At 38.6% G+C, this 23,250-nt stretch overlaps 1 protein-coding gene across 2 annotated transcripts in view; it reads left to right on the top strand.

Moving 5' to 3' along the window:
* Window positions 1–23,250, top strand: part of LOC126177069 (CDK2-associated and cullin domain-containing protein 1-like) — a 47,443-nt gene that overhangs the window by 5,961 nt on the left and 18,232 nt on the right. For both annotated transcript variants that reach the window (XR_007535742.1, XM_049924309.1), the window contains exons 4-5: window positions 131–233; window positions 3,812–4,158. Coding sequence is in view for 1 of the 2 variants with exons in the window: in XM_049924309.1 (XP_049780266.1) it covers window positions 131–233; window positions 3,812–4,158 (450 nt within the window). In the remaining variant the exon portion in view is untranslated. The remainder of the gene's footprint in view (window positions 1–130; window positions 234–3,811; window positions 4,159–23,250) is intronic.

The raw sequence follows: 23,250 nt of genomic DNA, 5'->3' as shown, positions 1-23,250 counted from the left end.
ATTTTTTGACTGTTTCTTTGAAGGTTTTCAGAACTAATTAGGCATTGATCATTGTAATTTCACTATGTGTGTCATCTCTTTGCAAAAATATTTATCAGTTACTGATGTAACATTCACTTTTTTTTCACAGAATAAGTTCTTTGTTGAAATGAGACTCCAAACTACATTGCAGAATGAATTGCTGGACCTTTTCAGAGTGCGAGTAGCCAACAAACATATAGATACACTAATGAGTAAGTATTCAACTAATATGCATTATGAATTGGTTCTTACATTTACATACTTTACAAACAGATGGATTAATCAAATAAAAATATAGGTCATATGACTGAGAAAAGAAAGTACAAGCATTGAATTGTTTATCAAGACAGAGAAGGCACAAGTTTTCATATAGCTCGTGAATATAGGTCTAATTGTTTTATACTAAACAAACTTTCATATTGTTTGGAGCACCTGGATTTGCCAAATGACGTGAGATGCTGGAATGCCAATACTTAGGAAAAGTACATATTGCAAGACAAAGGAAATAGATTTGTTCAAGGCAATAATGATAAGTATCTGAAGAGGGAAATATATATTTAGCTCTTGGTGCATCGGAGAGGCACAGATGAAGAAAGATGACAAAAATGAGAGAAATTAATGTCGTTGTCTTATGTTAAATTACATTAACATAAACTAAAATACAAGATTCCACTTATAAATTTCCTTTTTGATGAATGTTGAAATTAAAATTTTTAAGCATTGTTATCACGCTGTCGTAGATTTGTTGCATTTCCTCACGTGTTGTTCTTGGTTACTTGATACCTCATTACAAAACATGTCCACTGATGAGCCAAAACAGTATGACCGTCTGCTTAACAGCTTGTTTATCCATCTTTGGAAAGAAATACATAACTGCTACTGCATATCATAGATGTGACAGTTTGTTGGTAGGTTTGTGGAGGTAAGTGGCATTAGATGTCTATGCACAGGTCATGTAAAAGTTAAACAATGGAAAATCCAGGATGGAATGTAACAGTATTATGAAAATAATAGTTGCTACTCACCATATAGTGAAGATGCTGGGTGGCGTATAGGCACAACAAAAGAACTATCAGAAAATGAGCTTTCAGTCAATAAGGCCTTTGTCAGAGATAGAATATGCTTGTAGTGTGGCTTCAGCAGCCAGAGACTGCAGGTGTGGGGGGGGGGGGGGGGGGGGGCACGTGCGCTATCTGTGATGAAAGCCTTATTGACTGAAAGCTCATTTTATGACAGTCTTTTTGTTGTGGCTATCTGCCTCTCAGCATCTCCGCTATATGGTGAGTAGCAACTATCCTTTTCATAATATTGTCACAAGTCATTTAATTTGCATAAATAGCGGGCGAGTTTAGTCACCAAGACATCGATGTGAGTCTGCTATAATGTTGCTGAAACCACTGTAGCATGGTTCTGCCTCTGTGACACAGACAGTTATACTGCTATAACATGACATCGCAGTCAAGCAAGAAGGTTCACAAGTGTCAAGCATGTCTTAGATTACTACCACAGGTCCCATGCAAGCACAGGAGAATGTCTCCCATAGCATAAAATTGCTCCCACCAGCTTGCGTCCGTGGCACGCTGCACGTTTCAAGCCGCCATTCACTTCGATGACGGTGTTTGTGGAGATGACCATCAACATCTTGTAGCAAAAATGTGATTAGCACAAAGAGCTGACACATTTTCATTGATTGACAGTTAAATCCTGATGGTCCCTTGCCCACTGCAATCGTAACTGATGATGTCATTGGCCAAAAAGAGGTGATCTGCCACTGCCATGAAGCTCCATATTCAACAATGTGCAATGAACGGTGTGCTCTGAAGTGCTTGTGTGTGCACCAACATCGTGCACTTTCGGCGGAGGTGGCACAAATCACCGTCTATCTTACTTTACAGAGCATACAAGCTTCCAGACCCCTCGTTCTGTGAAGAGTCATTAATGCCCAACCATTTAGTACCTACTGGTAGTTTCACTGTCCTCCTACCTCTTTCTGTAGACATTCGACCAGCTTTGCCATTTTCGAGATATTTGTCACAGACACTGCATAATAATAACCTGCCCTTTGTCAGAGTCACTTATCCTAATGGATTTCCCCAATTACTGCCCATATCTTCACTAGGGTCTGCTTCGCTGACATACTTGTGTTAGCATTTCACATGCCTGCAATGCCACCAGGTGGATCCAATGTAATATGAGGCACTAGTCATAATGTTTCGGCTTATCGGTGTAAATTATATTAGCCAGTCACAACATGACATGTTCAATGAACGCTGTAACAGAACATGGATTTAGTTGTGTTGCTCTCTTATATTTTCCACTGTAAAACCTTTTACTAGGAGAACAGAAATTTTTGAAGTGTGTTGTTGCAGAGGAATTTTAATGGTTAGATGAGTAGATCTAGTAACTAATGAATGGGTAATGCATCAGACTGATGAGAAGAGAGCTTTGTGGTACAACTTGATTAAGAGAAAGGATAGGTAGGTAGAACACATCCTGTGCCATAAGGGGATAGAAAATTGGTAAGTCTTCAGACAGAAGACGACACCAATAGTAACACACTTGGTTTATATTTTAATCTTTTATAGGTGATTAAATTATTACAGTACCAATACAAAGAACAGGAAAATATGTTATACCTATTCGTAACATTTGAATTCAGAGCTGCCAACCATAGTCGTAAATCATCCCATAGCATACCATGTGATGCTGTGTCAGTGACAAACTATAAATCCAATGGTTCAGAACCCCAGTTGGTCCTAGGATATATCTGACACCATTATTTTCACTTTTTACAGTTCTCTGTGATAAAACTGGAGCAGGTTTGAGTTTCTACCATAAACTGTAGTGCCTCTTGCTTGATGAGCAAGCTCAACTGTCAGAGAGAGGCAAGTTTCACATTGTTGGCCACTTGTTATCATGGCCATAAGTTACATTTGTTTTCTGTTGTAAAAGGTGAAACTAGGCACTGAATGAAAATATCTGCAGCTCTTTGTGAAACTAATTATGTATCTGTATTTATAGTGAAGCGCATTTTAGATAAAGAAGACACACTAAACCAAATCAGAACAAGGAATACAATCTACCACACAGGCTAAAATTTCTTAATGACTTCACATTGTCACATACTGTGAGTTAAGTTAGTCATTGCTAAGAATAAAAAAGTGTCGTTGCATACAATTTTTTGAGTCTTGAAATGTCTTATGGCATTTTCTGTTGGGAAATGTGGACGGTGCTTCCAGCATATTCAACAGTGAAATGACTTAACCCTTTGGAGACTAGCCACTTAGAAGAATATCAGACCTAGAAAGCCGGGCATTTATGCAGTTATTTAAAGAGTTAGTTTCATGTGTGTAGTTAATGTACCATCAAGAGTAATACACATTAAAAAACGACCAGCTGTGAGATTTATTTTTCATGTGTACTTTAGTTCTTTGAAAGATAACAAGGTTTAAAATAATGACAGAAAGTATTTTTGAGTGATAGATGGCTTATGGATAAAGGAAATTCAGCAGGATCTATACTCTGGTGCGGTCGTTTTAAGACAGAGTTGTGGCACGAGCTATGCTCATGTTTGGTCTTCACAGTGTTGAGTACTGTATTTAACATACCCACATCCCCCCTCGTGTGTGTGGTTGTATGGAGGGTGCCCCCCCCCCCCCCCCCATTTTTATTTTGTTCCCCACCTCCTCACATTGAGTACTCTAGTGTTTTTGAATGGCAGTATACTAAAAATTATTAAGTCTTTTAAATCATATGAAACAACGTTAAATGCATTTGTTTTTGGTTACAGACAGTGTACGAGATCTGTTATCAAGGCCATTTGCAGTGGATCCTTCTGTACTATTAGGACTGTTTGTACGGCTGCATTCTTTGGGCCATGGTGATTATGCACTGGCTTATCCAGATCTCTTTGCTCGGTACATTCCTTGTGTGCTACCACCAATGCAAGAAAGTGATCTGGAAAGGCATGTGACTGAAACAAAACTTATGCAGGATCAGATGCGTGTAGTACAACTCTCAGAGTCAGCTACTACCATGCGGGGCTTTAAGCGTCGTGGGGATGATGAAAGTTATGGTCCATCCGCTGGTGTAGGTGCTACAGCAGTACAGGCTGGAACACCACAGCTCTACAACTAGGTATGTTGTTCACTCCAGGTGCAGAAATCATTCCTTAGTTTTGTTAGCCAGTACTAGGCCTACATAAGTTTCTTTATACAAAGGTACATTTACTAATTAGCATATATTTATCATTGAAAACAGAAGCTGAGTAATGACGGAAGACTCTATGAAAATTTAAAATCTTTCATGTTAATAGCTTTTCTTTGATTTGTGTATCACTGCTACTCTGTGGTGCCCCCAATGAACTATGTGAAAAATATAACTTTCTAGTTATTACATTCTCTGTTATGCAGTTTACAGATTGCACCCAGATTACAAAACTTGAAAGACCATTTTCCTTTTTTTGTGCTTACGTTGACTTGTCCTGCTACGCGTAGGGACAGGAAAAAATTGTTTTATCTTACAACTAAATATAGTGTTATTTTTAATCAGTTTTGGTGATATTTTTAACCAATTTTGGTGCTATTTTTGCCACTGCTGGTGCTACTTTTTGGCAATTGGGGGCCTTTTCTTGCCAATATCAGTGCTATATTTTTGCCAGATACAGTCAGACTCAATGTATTCTTTTTGCCAAATTCATTGTATTTTTTTGCCAAATTTGGTCCAAGTTTTTTGTCAAACTCATTGGTTCTTTTTTCCCTCAAAATGTTTTCGTAAATTTGGTGTAATTTTTTATGAATTTCACTGCTATTTTTGTCTATTTTGCTGTTGTTATTTTGTCGATTTCACTGTTATTCATTTGTCGATTTCACTGTTATTTTTTGCCAATTTCACTATTGTTTTTACCAATTTTGCTGCTACTTTTGCCAAGTTTTGTTCTTGTTATTTTTGCAAATGTTGCTATTTATTATTTCCCCTTCCCTCAATCTCACCATTTTTACCAATTTCGCTGCTGCTTTTTGTCACTTTTGTTGCTGTTTTTGCTAGTTTTGTCATTAATATTTGGCAATTTCACTTTTTTAAAATAATTTCAGTTATTTTTTCCATTTCTGTGCTGTTTTTGACGCCACCTCATAGTACAGGGGGAATGAACCATCAGTTTCAGTTTACACACAAACCTCGGCCTTAATGCAATAAGAAGTCAAATTCCAATTTCAACATTCAATAACTCTTGATTATGATTATTGATGTAGTGCCATTCTCAGACGTATAATGTTTTTATTAGGGAAATGACAAATTTCAAGATATTTGAGAAAATCATTGGTGAGCAGTATTTTGTAAAAATTGTTGACTACATGTTACTTCTGTACAAACTGCTAGCTGTGTGTTATTTTTGCATTATCATTTTTGCAAAATTTTACTGTCCCTGATTATGTGTTGTCATTTATACTCAGTAAAATCTCCTAGGGTTTGCTCTTAACATCATCTTCATAAAAAGTGTTATCAGTTTTTGTTAACTCATGGCAAAATGTGTGCATGAAACAAAGGGGAAACTAAAGACATTTACCTATCCTTCAGCTTCTGTATATTATTTCTTTTTATCTAGTGTGATCAGGAACATATAAACAAGAAACCAGCACATGATGTGCACATAATATCAGCAGACTTTTCATGTTGTACATGTTGTGAATAAGAATAGCAGTCATTATTACAATGGAAACTCCAGGTTGGAATATCACAATATAAGGAAAACTGTAGATTGCTACACATTGAGCTACAGGCAGCCCCAGTGAAAAGACCTTCTCCTGGTCTGAGCTGCCGAAGATGACAGCCGTGTGTGTGAGGTGTGCTTATTTGTATGGATGAATGCCTGTCTGCAACTCAACATGTCATCTTAACAGAGAGTAGCAATCTATCTTTTTCCTTATATTGTTGTAGTCATTATTACAGATAATTTATAGAACTTATATTAAAAAGAAATATAATGTTTGTTTGAGAAATTACTTCAAGAACCAATTACAGCGTGTTTCAAAAATGACCGGTATATTTGAAACGGCAATAAAAACTAAACGAGCAGCGATAGAAATACACCGTTTGTTGCAATATGCTTGGGACAACAGTACATTTTCAGGCAGACAGACTTTCGAAATTACAGTAGTTACAATTTTCAACAACAGATGGCGCTGCGGTCTGGGAAACTCTATAGTACGATATTTTTCACATATCCACCATGCGTAGCAATAATATGGCGTAGTCTCTGAATGAAATTACCCGAAACCTTTGACAACGTGTCTGGCGGAATGGCTTCACATGCAGATGAGATGTACTGCTTCAGCTGTTCAATTGTTTCTGGATTCTGGCGGTACACCTGGTCTTTCAAGTGTCCCCACAGAAAGAAGTCACAGGGGTTCATGTCTGGCGAATAGGGAGGCCAATCCACGCCGCCTCCTGTATGTTTCGGATAGCCCAAAGCAATCACACGATCATCGAAATATTCATTCAGGAAATTAAAGACGTCGGCCGTGCGATGTGGCCGGGCACCATCTTGCATAAACCACGAGGTGCTCGCACTGTCGTCTAAGGCAGTTTGTACCGCCACAAATTCACGAAGAATGTCCAGATAACGTGATGCAGTAATCGTTTCGGATCTGAAAAATGGGCCAATGATTCCTTTGGAAGAAATGGCGGCCCAGACCAGTACTTTTTTAGGATGCAGGGACGATGGGACTGCAACATGGGGCTTTTCGGTTCCCCATATGCGCCAGTTCTGTTTATTGACGAAGCCGTCCAGGTAAAAATAAGCTTCGTCAGTAAACCAAATGCTGCCCACATGCATATCGCCGTCATCAATCCTGTGCACTATATCATTAGCGAATGTCTCTCGTGCAGCAATGGTAGCGGCGCTTACGGGTTGCCGCGTTTGAATTTTGTATGGATAGAGGTGTAAACTCTGGCGCATGAGACGATACGTGGACGTTGGCGTCATTTGGACCACAGCTGCAACACGGCGAACGGAAACCCGAGGCCGATGTTGGATCACCTGCTGCACTAGCTGCGTGTTGCCCTCTGTGGTTGCCGTACGCGGTCGCCCTACCTTTCCAGCACGTTCATCTGTCACGTTCCCAGTCCGTTGAAATTTTTCAAACAGATCCTTTATTGTATCGCTTTTCGGTCCTTTGGTTACATTAAACCTCTGTTGAAAACTTCGTCTTGTTGCAACAACACTGTGTTCTAGGCGGTGGAATTCCAACACCAGAAAAATCCTCTGTTCTAAGGAATAAACCATGTTGTCCACAGCACACTTGCACGTTGTGAACAGCACACGCTTACAGCAGAAAGACGACGTACAGAATGGCGCACCCACAGACTGCGTTGTCTTCTATATCGTTCACATCACTTGCAGCGCCATCTGTTGTTGAAAATTGTAACTACTGTAATTTCGAAAGTTTGTCCGCCTGAAAATGTACTGTTGTCCCAAACATATTGCAACAAACGGTGTATTTCTATCACTGCTCGTTTAGTTTTTGTTGCCGTTTCAAATATACCGGTCATTTTTGAAACACCCTGTACATCATACCTTAACCAGAAATCATATTTTCAAGAGCATGCCCAGGATCTGAAGAGAAGGCTGGGTAGAGGGTGGGGTGAGGGTCATGCACCACTTATTAGCTTTGTGTAGAAGTGGGAGAGGTAAAGGACACAAAGCAGAATTTGTTACAAATAAAACTAAAGACATTTTAGATACGTGTGAATACTTTCTGTAGCAACAGAAAAAAACATCATAAACTGAAGGTACAAAACTACTGGAAGCTTTTAGAACTCAGTGCCATCTGGCATTTTCGGTTGCAAGGGGAATAGTGACGAATGCAAAATATGAAATGGTATCCAAAAGTTCCTGAAATTTCCAATTTGCTTACAAATGGCCAAGAGTACTCTGAAATAGCATTAGGTGTGTCCGTAGATATCCTTGCTGAAAAATTATGTGAAAAAGCATTGCGTTTGTACAAAGTTATGTTTTTAACTTGAGAAAACCACTGCAGAAATGGTGGTGGTGGCAGTGGCGGTAGTGACGACGAAGACGATGATGACTGTTCCTGTTCCTGTATGCTGTAAACTGGCATCACACCAGAAAATGTTACAACAGTCGGAGGTTTGAGTCTGCAAAATCATACTGTCCAAGGCATCAGCAGCACCTTGGGAATAAGTTATGGGACATGTGAATGAATTCCGTCAGAGGACTTGAACATGAGAAGAATTGTGGTGAGATTTGTGCCAGGACTGCTACAAAACAATCAGTAGCAGATTCACAGTGAAGTCTGCTGGTAATGTAAATGACTGCTTCAAAACTATCCAAACTTACTTCCAAATTTAGGCACCGGCGATGAAAGTTAATTTTATGCCTGTGACCTCAAAAATATGCAGTAATTGTTGCTGTGGAAGTCTCCTTCATCTTGACCAAAAAAGTTTGGCAAGTCAAGAATAGAATCAAGTTCTTGTTTATCAAAACTAGATAACCATTGTTCCCAGACTGCCTTGCCCACCAGACTTGGTCTCATGTTTTCTTCATCTTCCCCAAGCTGAAAATCAAACTAAAGGAGCAAACATTTGATGATGGGAGATACAAGCAGAATCAAAGAGCAATCCTTTACAAAAGGAAACCCGTGAGTATTGCCAAAGTTTCTTCTACTAGTGAAAGGATAAGTGAAATAGATATTAGTGTCAGTGGCACTGAGAAATAGCTGAAATCATTAAAATTGAATGAGGCCCCTGGAGTCTAAGAAATTCTGTCATTCTATACCAATTTCCAGCCGAGTTAGACCCTCTGTTAACTATAATCTATAATTGGAATGAAGTGCAGGTCACACTTGCATACAAAAAGGGTAGCAGAACAATCCTCAGAACTACTGTCCAATATCCTTGACACCCATTTGTTGTAGAGTCTGAGAATATATTGTGAGCTCAAACATAATTAGGTCTCTCGAATAGGATGAGCTCCTATATGCCAAACAGAATGGATTTTGTTAACATCAATCACATGAAACCCAACTCACTCTTTCCTCATGACTTACTGAAAGCCATGGATCAAGGCAGTCAGGAAGATGCAGTATTTCTCAATGTCCAACAAACTGTTGACTTGGTGCTACACCTATGGTTTTTTTAAATTTATTTTATGGCCTTCATTGGACCACTCCAGTCAAAAATACAAAGTTGTAAACAAGTTGTTACACAGGGATACAATTTGGTTCAACAATAACTTAAATATGATATTTAGGTAATATAATTTTAGAGTCTATTCTTATACGAAAGGTGTTTTGCTCTTCTGTCTGCCCAATATTTCTTCATTCTTTCAGATATTTTCTTTCTTTCTTCATCTGAGACCACTCTTCCTGTTCTCCTTTTATTGATTTTCATTTGTAGTCTGGTTTGCGGGTCTTTCAGCATTCTGGTTTTCTCTGTCTTGTTTTTTAGGTCATCTACTGTAACTTGAAGTTCTTTTATATATTCCTTAATTTCTGTGATCCATTTAATGTCACTCTTGCTATTCCACAATTTTTGTATTATTTTTTTTACTAATTCTGTTTTCTGGAGTTCTCATCAGATGTCCAACGAATGAAATGCGTTTCTTCCTGATTGTGCTCATGACTCGTTCTATTTTCTTATATACTGTTTCATTTGATGCTATTCTCCAATGTCCATTTATTTTATACTGTTTATTTATACATGTCCTAATTATTCTTCTTTCTATTTTTAGTATTCTGTCAATTTCTGCTGTATTAGTTGTTTTGAAGATTGTTTCAGCTGCATACGTTATTTCTGGTTGTGTAACTGTTTTATAGTGTTTTAATTTTGCATCTATAGATAGGCTTTTTTTGTTGTATGTAGTTTTGGTAATGTAATTTGCGTAGTTCAGTTTTTTTATTCTATTCTGCCATGATGGCTTCTCATTTAGATTTTATGTTATTATTTCGCCTAAATATTTAAATTTATCAACAATTTTGTTTTCCTGTTCTCCTATTGTAATTTTGTTTGCAAGTGGTGGATCAGTTAGCATAACCTCCGTTTTTTCAAATGATATTCTAAGGCCTACTTTCTCTGCTATTTCTTGTAGTGATTTCACTTGTTGCCTGGCTTCTTGAATGGTGTTGGCTAGGAGAGCAAGATCATCAGTGAATCCCAAGCAGTTTAAGCTAATATCATCTTTTGCACTTCCAATTCTTATCATCTTTGGATTGTCCTTGTACCATTCTCTCATTATGTATTCCAGTGCACAGTTGAACAGTAATGGTGATAGGCAGTCACCTTGTCTTAAGCCTGTTTTTATGAGGAATGGTTCCGAAATTTCTCCTCTAAACTTCACTTTTGATTTGATGTTGGTTCGAGTGAGTTGTATTATTTTAATTAGTTTTGGATGGAGTCCTAGATTTCTTAAAATTTTTAATCCTGGAGGTCTGTGGAGACAATCATATGCCTTCTTAAAATCTACAAATGTTAATGCCAGAGGTTTGTTCTGTTTCTTGTAGTATGCCATAATCAATTGTAAACTAATTATCTGCTCTGCACAGCTTCTCCTGGTCTGAAACCTCCCTGATAGTCCCCTAACTCCTGTTCTAATTGCTCCTTGATTCTTTCATATAGGATCTTGGACAGAATTTTGTATGTGCAATCTAGGAGAGAGATTCCTCTGTAGTTGTCTGGGTTGCTTTTATCTCCCTTTTTGTGTAGTGGGTGGATGATAGCTGTGGTCCAATGTTCGGGAAATTGTTCTGTTACCCAAATTTTTGTTAGAGCCATGTGTAAGGAGGTCTTGACTGTGTCACTTGCATATTTCCACATTTCCACAAAAACCTGATCTTCTCCACATGCCTTATAATTTTTTTGTTCTTTAAGAATTCTTTCTACTTCGTGTAAAGTTGGAGGGTCTAGTTTGTTAGGTTTGGTTTTTATTGGGGTATTTATGTTGATTTGTAAGGGTTCTTTGGGTTCCTCACAATTTAGAAGTTTGCTAAATGCTTTTGCCATGATTTCTGCATTTTCCTTGTTACTGTGTGTCATTCTTCCATCTTCATCTTTCAGTATTAGTGTAGGGGCCTCATATTGTTGTAGTTGTTTCCCAAAGATTTTATAGTAGTTCCTGGAGTTTATAATATCTTTATGAAATCCTCTCTTTATTCTTCTAATATTTTGTGTGAATTTTTTCTTTCATTTTTTTAGGTTTATGGCATTTTCTTCAGTTTTATGTGTTTGAAACTTTAACCATGCTTCATGTCTATCTTCATGGAATTTGTCACATTCTGATGTCCACCATGCATGTTTCCTTCGTGGGTTCAAGGGAGCTAGATTCTCTGCTTCTTTTTTAAGACTAGGCACTAGTTCTAGATCATCTGTTAATTTGATGGTTTGTGTTATTTGTTGGTACTTGTTATTTTTAATTAGCTGATGTGGGTCAAACCTCCTTTTTATTTTATTAGTTTTTCCGGTCCTCTTCTTTAACGGAGTGAATTTGATCTTAATTTTAACCATATAATGGTCTGAGCCTGTGTCTACTCCTCTCAGTACTTTAACATTGTGGATCTCCTTATGAAAATTTTTGTCCATACAGACATGGTCTAGCTGCCACTCGCCCTTCCTCCAGTCTGGATGTTTCCATGTTTTTAAGTTCACTTGGCTTCCTCTTAAAGTATGTTGATTTAGATATAAGGTTGTGTTCTCTGCAGAGTTCTAAAAGTCTTTGACCGTTTTTGTTCATAAATTTATGTGGACTCCATTTTCCAATTATATCTTTATATTTCCTTTCTTTTCCCAACTGAGCATTGAAATCTCCGAATAAGATTTTTACATTCTTCTTATTTACTCTGTTCACAGAGTGTTCTAGAAGGTCCCAAAATTTATCTACCTCTTCCTTTGTTTTTGTTAGACAATCTTTTCATTTGTTGGGGCATGAGCATTTATTATTGTATATGTTTTATTCATTGTTTTAAAGCTTAGAGTCGCAATTCTTGGTGATACTGCTTGGAAATCCGTTATTGAATCTATTATTTTTATGTTTACTAAAAACCCTGTTCCAAACTGGGGACATTGTTTCATTGCCCTCAGTCCTGGTTTCCCATTATAAATTCTGTATCCTTGTGATTCGAATCGGTCCTCTGTGGTGTTTCTCATTTCTTGGATCCCTGTTATTAAAATTTTTTGTTTATTTAGTTCATCTGTGAGCTCCTTGAGTTTTCCGGTCTGAAGTAGTGAGTTTATGTTGTGTGTTGCTATATAATTTATTTGTTCATGTTTAATCTTCTTTTTGTGTTTTAGTGTGCATTTGGATGGTTGCAAACGCTCCGATTCATTGCTGTCTTCTAGTTGACTACCCACCGAATCCGATGTAGCCTTTTCCTGCCTTTTTGAGCTGGACGGTGGAATTTTTTTCCTGAAAGACCTTTCCATTTTTGACTTTCGAAGATTGTCAACCTTAGTTGGAGCAAGCTCCAATTTACAACTACGGTTGTTAACTGCAGATGGTGTGTTTGGTCCGCGAGAGCTATTTTATTTCACTCAAGTCTGCCAGTAAACCGGTGAGAACTTCCCTATCCGCCACCTGGGACGCGCCATGTAGGAGTATCACCTCTCCTCCTACTATGACAGCGTAGTAGTTTATTATCAATAGTACAATTGTGTGTGGTACCAAGTGAAATTTGAGACTGGATTGAGGATTTCTTGGTAGGTACTTCAGGGGTACCCCATAGAAGTGTTGTAACTCACTTCCTATTCATGTTGTAAATATGTTAATGTCTTTTTGGACACTGTTAATACTAACCTCAGTCTATTCATAGATGATGCAGTTACATAGATGATGCAGTTATCTATAATGAAGTAGTCTGAAAGAAACTGCACAAATATTCAGTCAGATCTCGACAACACTTTAAAGTGGTGCAAAAACAGGCGGGTCGTTCCATGTCAAGTCATCCAAGGCCATGACACCCATTATCTAGTTGTGAACTGAGATTTTGTGTACTGTTTTTGTATCTAATATCATGAACTTTTGCCAAGTTTTATTTCTTTATATACATTCTGTTGGTAGCAATTGCAGAAAGTTTGATGCAATGCGTTACTTTAAAGCAAACTGTAAAAATTTGAAAATTGGCTGCAGTTTTTAAACAAAAAATGGTATGCTGACAGTTTTTCCCCTGAATATCCTTTTGGACTTTTAGTTTCTGAAAACATGTTAAAATTGTCCAATTAAATTTTAGTAAATTAATTTTATTCAGTGGTTCATGGTGTGGGTTCCTGTAGTCATGTCCTAGTTCATGAACCACGGGCAACGTATGAGTGGCCAAGTAAGTGGTCCCGACAGTCGGGATACCAATTACTTTGGAATAAGGCTGGGCATCTCGGACATATTCTGAGTCGTGGTCACCTTTGTGCTCATACGGCAAAGACTACCAAATCCACCGGTTAGTCCCTCAGCCGTTAGGGGTAAAACCCAATGGGACTCGGGGCAAGTAAGGCTAGCAACCTGCTTCCCTGGTACTTTAAATATGATGCTGGCAACAATCAGAGCAAAATGCCTCGGAGCTTTGGAGGTGATGGAGTCCCACCTCTAACTGACAAACCAGGGACTCCTAAGATACGACTTGGCAAACAAATGGTAATGAGATGGGGAGCTATTAATATCAATGGGGGCTACTCTGGGAAGAAGGTAGAGCTGGCAGAGGCTGCAAGTAAGATGGGGCTGGACGTTTTAGCTGTTAGTGACGTTCGGGTAAGGGGTGAGAAAGAAGAGGAAGTGGGAGAATACAAGGTCTACCTGTCAGGAGTCAAAGCAGGAATAGCACAATGGGGTGTAGGGCTTTACATCAGGAAAGAAATGGAACCCAGCATAGTTGCAATAAGGTATGTAAACGAACGACTGATGTGGATAGATTTGACAGTGTCTAGCAAGAAAATTAGGATTATGTCAGTATATTCGCATTGTGAAGGGACAGATCAAGATAAGATGGATAGTTTTTATGAGGCACTCAGTGATGCAGTTGTTAGAGTGAAGGACAAGGACAGTGTTCTGCTCATGGGTGATTTTAACGCCAGGATTGGAAATCGAACAGGAGGGTATGAAAAGGTTATGGGTAAATTGGGAGAGGATATGGAGGCCAACAGGAACGGGAAACAACTCTTGGATTTCTGTGCCAGTATGGGCTTAGTAATCACAAACTCCTTTTTTAAACATAAGAACATTCACCGGTATACTTGGGAAGGCAGGGGAACCAGATCTGTCATTGACTATATAATAACAGATCAGGAATTCAGGAAGGCTGTGAGGGACACACGTGTATTCAGGGGATTCTTTGATGACACTGATCATTATTTAATCTGCAGTGAAATTGGGATTGTGAGGCCGAAAGTGCAGGAGGTCAGGTCCATATGTAGGAGGATAAGAGTGGAGAAACTTCAGGATAAGGAAATCAGGCACAAGTACATAACAGCGATCTCAGAAAGGTACCAGTTAGTTGAATGTAGCCAATTACAGTCATTGGAAAAGGAATGGACAAGGTACAGGGACACAGTACTAGAAGTGGCTAAAGAATGTCTTGGAACAGTAGTGTGTAAAAGTAGGAAGAAGCAAACAGCTTGGTGGAATGATACAGTCAAGGCAGCCTGTAAAAGGAAAAAGAAGGCATATCAAAAATGGCTACATACCAGAACCCAGGTAGACAGAGAAAGTTATGTTGAAGAAAGAAACAAAGCCAAACAGATAATTGCAGCATCCAAGAAGAAATCGTGGGAAGACTTTGGAAACAGGTTGGAGACTATGGGTCAAGCTGCTGGAAAACCATTCTGGAGTGTAATTAGCAGTCTTCGAAAGGGAGGTAAGAAGGAAATGACAAGTATTTTGGACAGGTCAGGAAAACTGCTGGTGAATCCTGTGGATGCCTTGGGAAGATGGAGGGAATATTTTGAAGAGTTGCTCAATGTAGGTGAAAATGCGATCAGTAATGTTTCAGATTTAGAGGTAGAATGGGATAGGAATGATGATGGAAATAGGATCACATTTGAGGAAGTGGAAAAAATGGTCAATAGATTGCAGTGCAATGAAGCGGCTGGGGTGGATGGAATTAAGTCGGAACTCATCAAATACAGTGGAATGTCAGGTCTTATATGGCTACACAGGATAATTGAAATGGCCTGGGAGTCGGGACAGGTTCCATCAGACTGGACAAAAGCATTAATCACACCAATCTTTAAACATGGAAACAGAAAAGATTGTAACAACTACAGAGGTATCTCTTTAATCAGCGTTGTGGGTAAAATCTTCTCAGGTATTGTTGAAAGGAAAGTGCGAGTATTAGTTGAGGACCAATTGGATGAAAATCAGTGTGGGTTTAGGCCTCTTAGAGGTTGTCAGGACCAGATCTTTAGCTTACGGCAAATAATGGAGAAGTGTTATGAGTGGAACAGGGAATTGTATCTATGCTTTATAGATCTAGAAAAGGCATATGACCGGGTTCCTAGGGGGAAGTTATTGTCTGTTCTACAAGATTATGGAATAGGAGGCAAACTTTTGCAAGCAATTAAAGGTCTTTACATGGATAGTCAGGCAGCAGTTAGAGTTGACGGTAAATTGAGTTCATGGTTCAGAGTAGTTTCAGGGGTAAGACAAGGCTGCAACCTGTCTCTACTGTTGTTCATATTATTCATGGATCATATGTTGAAAACAATAGACTGGCTGGGTGAGATTAAGATGTGTGAACACAAAATAAGCAGTCTTGCATATGCGGATGACTTAGTTGTGATGGCAGATTCAATTGAAAGTTTGCAAAGTAATATTTCAGAGCTAGATCAGAAATGTAAGGACTATGGTATGAAGATTAGCATCTCCAAAACGAAAGTAATGTCAGTGGGAAAGAAATATAAACGGATTGAGTGCCAAATAGGAGGAACAAAGTTAGAACAGGTGGACGGTTTCAAGTACTTAGGATGCATATTCTCACAGTATGGCAACATAGTGAAAGAACTGGAAGCGAGGTGTAGCAAAGCTAATGCAGTTAACGCTCAGCTACGATCTACTCTCTTCTGCAAGAAGGAAGTCAGTACCAACACTAAGTTATCTGTGCACCGTTCAATCTTTCGACCAACTTTGTTGTATGGGAGCGAAAGCTGGGTGGATTCAGGTTACCTTATCAACAAGGTTGAGGTTACGGATATGAAAGTAGCTAGGATGATTGCAGGTACTAGCAGATGGGAACAATGGCAGGAGGGTGTCCACAATGAGGAAATCAAAGAAAAACTGGGAATGAACTCTATAGATGTAGCAGTGAGGGCGAACAGGCTTAGATGGGGTCATGTTACACGCGTGGGAGAAGCAAGGTTACCCAAGAGACTCATGGATTCAGCAGTAGAGGGTAGGAGGAGTCGGGGCAGACCGAGGAGAAGGTACCTGGATTCGGTTAAGAATGATTTTGAAGTAATAGGTTTAACATCAGAAGAGGCATCAATGTTAGCACTGAATAGGGGATTATGGAGGAACTGTATAAGGGGGGGCTATGCTCCAGACTGAACGCTGAAAGGCATAATTAGTCTTAAATGATGATGATGATGATGATAATTTTATTCAATTTTATTGTTAAATTAGAAAAAAAATATTTTGGACAGTTGCCCCCTCTGGAAAACACTGAAAAAAAAATCAGAAAGTTATCTACAAGTAATAAAGATCTGCGTTCGAGTTGATTTGGAACTACACATGTGACGAGACACTTTGATGCTTAGATAAAATCTTTTAGTATGAGAACCACTTTTCTTCCACCAACTTCGAGAATTCTGCTCAGAGAACAAGTGTAGCCTGTTGCTGTTGTGATGTCAACTTCACAAAGAATATGAGAGAAAGAAACATCAAAAATATCATCATCAGGCCAATAGAAGGAAGGGGATGGTCCATTATGATGTTTACTGTAACATTGTAAATTTTTCAGTGGTATCTATGAGGGGGAAATACCTTAAAAAATTATAGTGTCCATGCATGGATTTTGTTTAAATGAAATTATTTACAATTTTTTTATGAGATGTAGATAATGGATATTCACCACAAGTAGCATGACTAAAAAAATATAAACCTTCCTCTATCTAGGTGAACTCCCACTACCAAAAATTTGCATGATTTGCATGAGATGGGTGTCATTTCCTAAAATTTCTGGATGATTTGATGGGGAATGATCCTGGCAACTTGCTTTATATGTTAAGAAATGTAAAATTATGCCCTTCACAAAATGAAAAATGACTAAAATATTTGTGAGTTAGCACTGGAATCAGTAAATTTATATACAAATATGTGTGTGTAACACTTTGTAGAGGCATAAAATGGATCACAAAGGCTCAGTCATGTGTAAAGTAGGTAGCAGCTTTCACTTTCTTGGTAGAATACTAGGAAATCCAGTCTACAAAGGAGACGGCTTACACATTACTTACACATTCATTGATCTTGAGAAGGCTTTTGACTGTGTCAGATGGGACAAACTGATGGAAATTGTAAGGAAACATGGAGTTGACTGGAGGGATTAGACGGCTAATTAGAAATTTATATTTGAACCAGAGAGCAAGAGTAAGAATAGGAGTGTGATGAGTGAAGAAATTGAACTGGGAAGAGGTGTAAGACAAGGTTGTTGTTTATCACCAACACTGTTCAATATCTATCTGGAGGAAATTATTAATGAAAGTTTTGATGGAAGGAGAGGAGTTTGTATAGGGGGTCTGAGAGTAGAGTGTATAAGATTTGCGGACAATGTCATTGTGATAGCAGATAGTGCAAGAGAGATGAAACAAATGTTAGATGATCTAAACACAAAATTAGAAAAATATGGAATGAAGATTAACAAGAAGAAAACAAAAAGCATGGTAATTGGAGGAAAGGGTACAAAATGCAGTAGGAAAATAGGGGAAGAGAAAATAGAGGAAGTGAATAACTTCAATTACTTGGGAAGTCTAATAATGGATGATATTTATTGATCAACAGAAATTATGAAAAAGAATTGCAATGGCAAAAGAAGATATCAAGAGGAAACCGAAATTACTTTGTGGATCACTAAACAAAGATCTGAGGAAAAGACTTGCCAAGTGTTACATCTAGAACGTTGCACTGTATCGTATGGAGACCTGGACATTGAGGAAGGAAGATGAAAGAAGATTGGAGGCACTAGAGATGTGGATATGGAGAAGAATGGAAAACGTGAAATGAGATGACAGAGTAAGGAATGAAGAAGTGTTAAGAAGAGTTGGAGAAGAAAGAAACATGCTAAAAGTCATTAGAAAGAGAAAATGGAACTGGATTGGACATTGTTTGAGAAAGGACTGTTTATTGAGGGAAGGAGTAGAAGGAATGGTGGAGGGAAAAAGGGGAAGAGGAAAAAGAAGATATTAAATGCTGGACAGTATCCAAAGAGACAAATATTCAGAAATGAAAAGACTGACTTAATCCATGACAAGACCTGCCGTAAGACAGAATACCTACTACTACTACTACTACTACTACTACTACCACCACCACCACTACCACACATTACTTGTGTGGCCCATCGTAGAATGTTGCTCAAGCATTTAGGATCCATTCCAGATAGGACTGATAGGGGTTATTGAACATATGTAGAAAAGAGCAACACAAATAGTCACAGGTTTGTTTAATATGTGGAAGAGTGTCACAGAGATGTTGAAAGAACTAAACTGGCTGTCTCTTGAAGATCCATGTAAACTATCCCAAGAATGCTACTTACAAAGTTTCAAGAACCAGCTGTGAATGATAACTCTAGGAATATAAAACAACCCCCTACATATTGCTCCCATTGGAATTGTAGGAATTGTGAGGACTAGATCAGACTAATTACAGCATTTATAGAGGCATTTAAACAATCATTCTTCCACACTCCATATGTGAATGGTATGGGTAAAAGCCCGGATAACTGACAATGGGATGTACACTCTGCCATGCACTTCACAGTGGTTTGCAGAGTACGAATGTAGTTGTAGAAATACCGTAACAAAGGCAGACATCCAAGACGTATTTAAAAATGGCAGAATGTCGGGATCATAGTATTTACTTTGTAGGTGATGACATGAGCATATGGTGTATGTAAGACATAATAATTTTAATTAACATAATTACTTTTGGATATCATCTCATAATTTTGAACTGTTATCACAAGTAGCACATGTTACACTTGCCACTAGTCAGTATTCAGTATATGGTCTGGCTTTCATCAAACTGATACTAGATGAATATGTGTGTGTTTGGCAGAGAAGGATGGAACTTGGGTTTGCAAAGATTATATTGTCTCTCTCTTTCTCTTTCTCTCTCTCTCTCTCTCTCTCTTTCTTCTTCTTCTTCTTCCTTTTTTTTTTTGGGGGGGGGGGGGGGGGCAGCTGTCCTGATATAGGCATGTTTGTGCTCCATAGCACAGTGGGTTGTGTGGTAAGTGGTATTTTGTCTCAACGTCCTACCTAACTCATGAAGCAAAAAACAAAAACTTGATCTTACAATGAGTAACAATAATGGAAATTCCTGGATGGAGCAGTATATAAAATAAGGGAAAGGCAACCACTCACCTGTAACAGATTGATGCATGCAGTGCAGAAACACAACAGAAAACAGCATTTACACTAGCTTTCCAGCAGTAACCCTTTTTCTAGCAACAGCACACACATTTACATATGCACCCACGCAGACAACCAAACACACTTTCTCGTGGCCATAGCAAGATGAGATGTACCGTAGCCACAGGAGTGTGCATTTGGGTGTCCGTGTGGTTGTATGTGTGCACTATTGATAGAAAAGCAGCTACTGGTCAAAAGCTAGTGGTTGCCATTACTTTATTTTACATATTGATCTTATAATTAATTTAATAGTGTCATAAAAATGGTTGTACAGATACTAACTTATGATACACATAAGAAACATTTTACTACCACTTAATTCTTAGGGTACGAACACAAAAGTTAGTGATGTTGGTGTATTGCTGCCTATAGTGTGGAGATGGTTTCACTGATATCCCCTAATCTCTTTGTGCCCCTACAGCTTATTCCATCTGTTGTTCCTTCCAGTGCCAAGCTTACTATTCATTAGTATGAGAACAGTGCTATGATTCGTAATTGGTCTGTTGAGAATGCTACCTTCAAGGTCTTGCGAGAGTCCGTAGGAATGACAGCACCACCGACCATAAACTGCTGATTAGCTGTACCCCCTCTTCACAACAAATTGGTCCCTGCCATCATGGGGCTCTTCTTCTTAACCTTTCCCTAACTATCCCTCTTTGTTCCCCAAGGAAGGAACTGATAGTCCTGAAAACTAGGATGGTGTTTTCACTTTTAAATTTGTCTGTTGGCAGGATTGAAATTTCACCTCCTGAAGGTACGTTTAGCTGCTAAACAATTTTAGAATACATTCATACTGAATATAGCAACAAGTCTCAGATAGAAAAGATTTATTGTGGGAGTTTCTGTGGTTTAGGCACATGGTACCCCTTTTACATAAATAAAGCAAATTAGTGGTTACATGCAAAATATTAGCAGTAGGGCTTTGTCTGATTGACAAGACGTAAGTAGTGTATGTACCACAGAATAGAGCATTGACAATAAGGTGGAGTATGTGTGAACCAGACCTTCAATACCAGTAATCAGTGCGCCTCATATTTGTGTACTGCTCCTTCATGTGCACTGATTTGGAAGGAAAAGAGAAGGCAACACATTACTATACATTTAATGCCACTTAAAGGACTGAAGCAAAGATTAGTTACCGAGATATTTATGTTTGACCTTTCTCAAACCATCACATTAAATTATTAATGGAATAATGAGGGAAAAATAATTCATTAAGATAATGAAAGAGTTCCTTATATAGTGTCCAAAGGATTGAAGACTTCTACAAGGTTTCAATTTATGATTCTTGTGAGCATGTGTGTAGTACTGTTACCCAGCAACTGTGTAACCCACCACACTTTGTGAAATCTATATTTTTTGATAATATTTTATGAATTTTGGATCACTTTAACTGGTCCACATGCATTGTGTTTCAAATTGTTGACTTTTGTAAAAGTTGCAAAGTGCTCACTGAAGATGATGAGCTATGAGTCAATTTATTGTTTCATCAACATGTAGTGGTTTCAATGGGCTTATATAGTTGTTTAAAATGGTGATACACCTTATCAGAAATTGATTGTGGTGGTTTATTTTTATGTTCTTGGTTCATTAAACAACTCCTGTCAAAAATTGTATTTGGTTTTGTACTTTGTCAGTGCATTATACAGTAATTACATTCATTCATGTGTAAGTAACCAACTGTCTACTATAATTAATTGGCTATTATTATCTTTATTACATTAAGATAGGCTGTTGTAACATCCCCACTCTATATTAGCAGTGGTGTTACATTACTATTCCTTTTCCCTCCAACTCCATTTCTTGAATATTCTTCCTATCAGTCAGCCATTGTTAGAAGATATATTTAGTTAGTTAATTTAGTCCAACATTTAATTACAAGTCATGGGTTATGAGACAGAAAATGAAGGCTATAATTGACAGCACATAATTACATATCAGATACGAATTATTTATAGTTGCAGTTCTTCTACCTCCGAAAAACTTCATTGACATATTGAGTGAGAAAAGTTCTGTATGCTGTAACTCATAATAAATTGCTTCACACTGCAGATGTGTTAAATTGATGTGGGTGAGTGGCCCTCTGGTGGAGGCAGTGAGTTTGTACAGAAGATGTAGGCAGCTAGTGTTGACAAATAATTTACTGACTTCTAGGTTGGACAGGCGTAGATACAGTGTCCACAGAAGAGAGGCTGCAGTGGGGTCGCCAACCCAGATTGGGCAAGCAGGCAGAGCGGCACCAGTTTCGTTACCTTATTCAGTACATCATGCGACCTCAGTGATGGAAGGCAGTGACTGAGTGTTGGACCTGGGACCAGTGATTCAGCAGGCACTGGCTGCCCCCTGTGGCTGGAGCTAAGATGACATTTGCTCAACATCTAACCCATCCAGAATGCAACTGGACCCTACAGGAGGTCCTGACGAGATGATGGATGGATGTTGGCAGAAGCAAACACACCAGACACACATTCGAAGTCCAGCTGTATCAACATTCTCAGCTAGTCCAGACAGGCAGCTTTCATACACACCCTGGCAGCACTTGTTGCAGCTGGGGTAACATATGTGGACCATCAAAATATCTCAAAACGCCAGTCATTACCCCAGTGCCCAGTTTGTGATTGCAGAGCCTCCATATGGCACAAGTGCTGAGCTCAGGGGTGTCTGCAAGTGACTTGATTCCGGCAGCAGACCCCACTTGTGACTACGTCACTACACTCATCTTCCTGGAGTAATCTAGCCCACTGAATGTTTGTGTGGTTGCATGAAGGAGCTGTTTCTACTGTTCATATTTTGCAGGACACTAGTCCGGAGTAAAAGTTCCAAGTTAGCTACTGTATGTATGTACTCTTCGTTCCATTATTTATATTTATGCTGTTTTCGCTGTTTCACCTTCTAGGACTCAGACACTCTGTGTTTCGTCTCTCTGCATCATCCCACTTCAGTTCAATGATATTTGAGTCATTTCTTTGCTTATGTTGATGTTCCCAGTACAGGCTTGCGGGCCAAAGAGTGGTAAGGGTTGGCTTTGGGCTACCCTACGCTTAAGGCAAAAATAAGCAACCATTAAGATGATGAATGTAACCAAAGTGGTTCTTCCAATTGTGATAAGCTTTTGCTGATGCTTAATATGATACTTGTTTACACAGAAGGAGCTGGCAGTAAACAAGATAGCATTTCAGTGGACTCTCCAAACTTATACAACCATGTGCTACTCGGCAGTTGCAGCTTCACATTAACAGAGTTCATTTCAGTTACTTGGTAAGGCCTATGGTATCATACAACAAACTTTTTTGTCTTTCCTTTTGGTACATGGGCATTAGTCAGCAAAACCCACTGTCTGATGTGATACTTGGGTAGCTTGGGTTTTCTTTTTGATGCACCCTCTTTTCACTCCAAAGCCTTTGAATTCATCTTGTAAAACTGGTGCTATGTACCCTTCACTCTCGTAGAAAATTTCCACTCCACATGAGTATAAATCTTCTCCAGGGCTCAGTTTACACTACTGAAAATGGAATGACATCTTTTGCCCCCAAAAAAATCTTGTGTGATGATAACCCCGTTCTGTTGTGTACCTTCGAATTATAGGTTGCTACCACATACAGTAGTAGA

The sequence above is a fragment of the Schistocerca cancellata genome, chromosome 3 (assembly GCF_023864275.1).
Source record: "Schistocerca cancellata isolate TAMUIC-IGC-003103 chromosome 3, iqSchCanc2.1, whole genome shotgun sequence".
In the NCBI taxonomy this organism is placed as follows: domain Eukaryota; kingdom Metazoa; phylum Arthropoda; class Insecta; order Orthoptera; family Acrididae; genus Schistocerca; species Schistocerca cancellata.
Note: the sequence above shows the minus strand (reverse complement) of the source record. Positions and strands in the feature narration are given on the sequence as shown.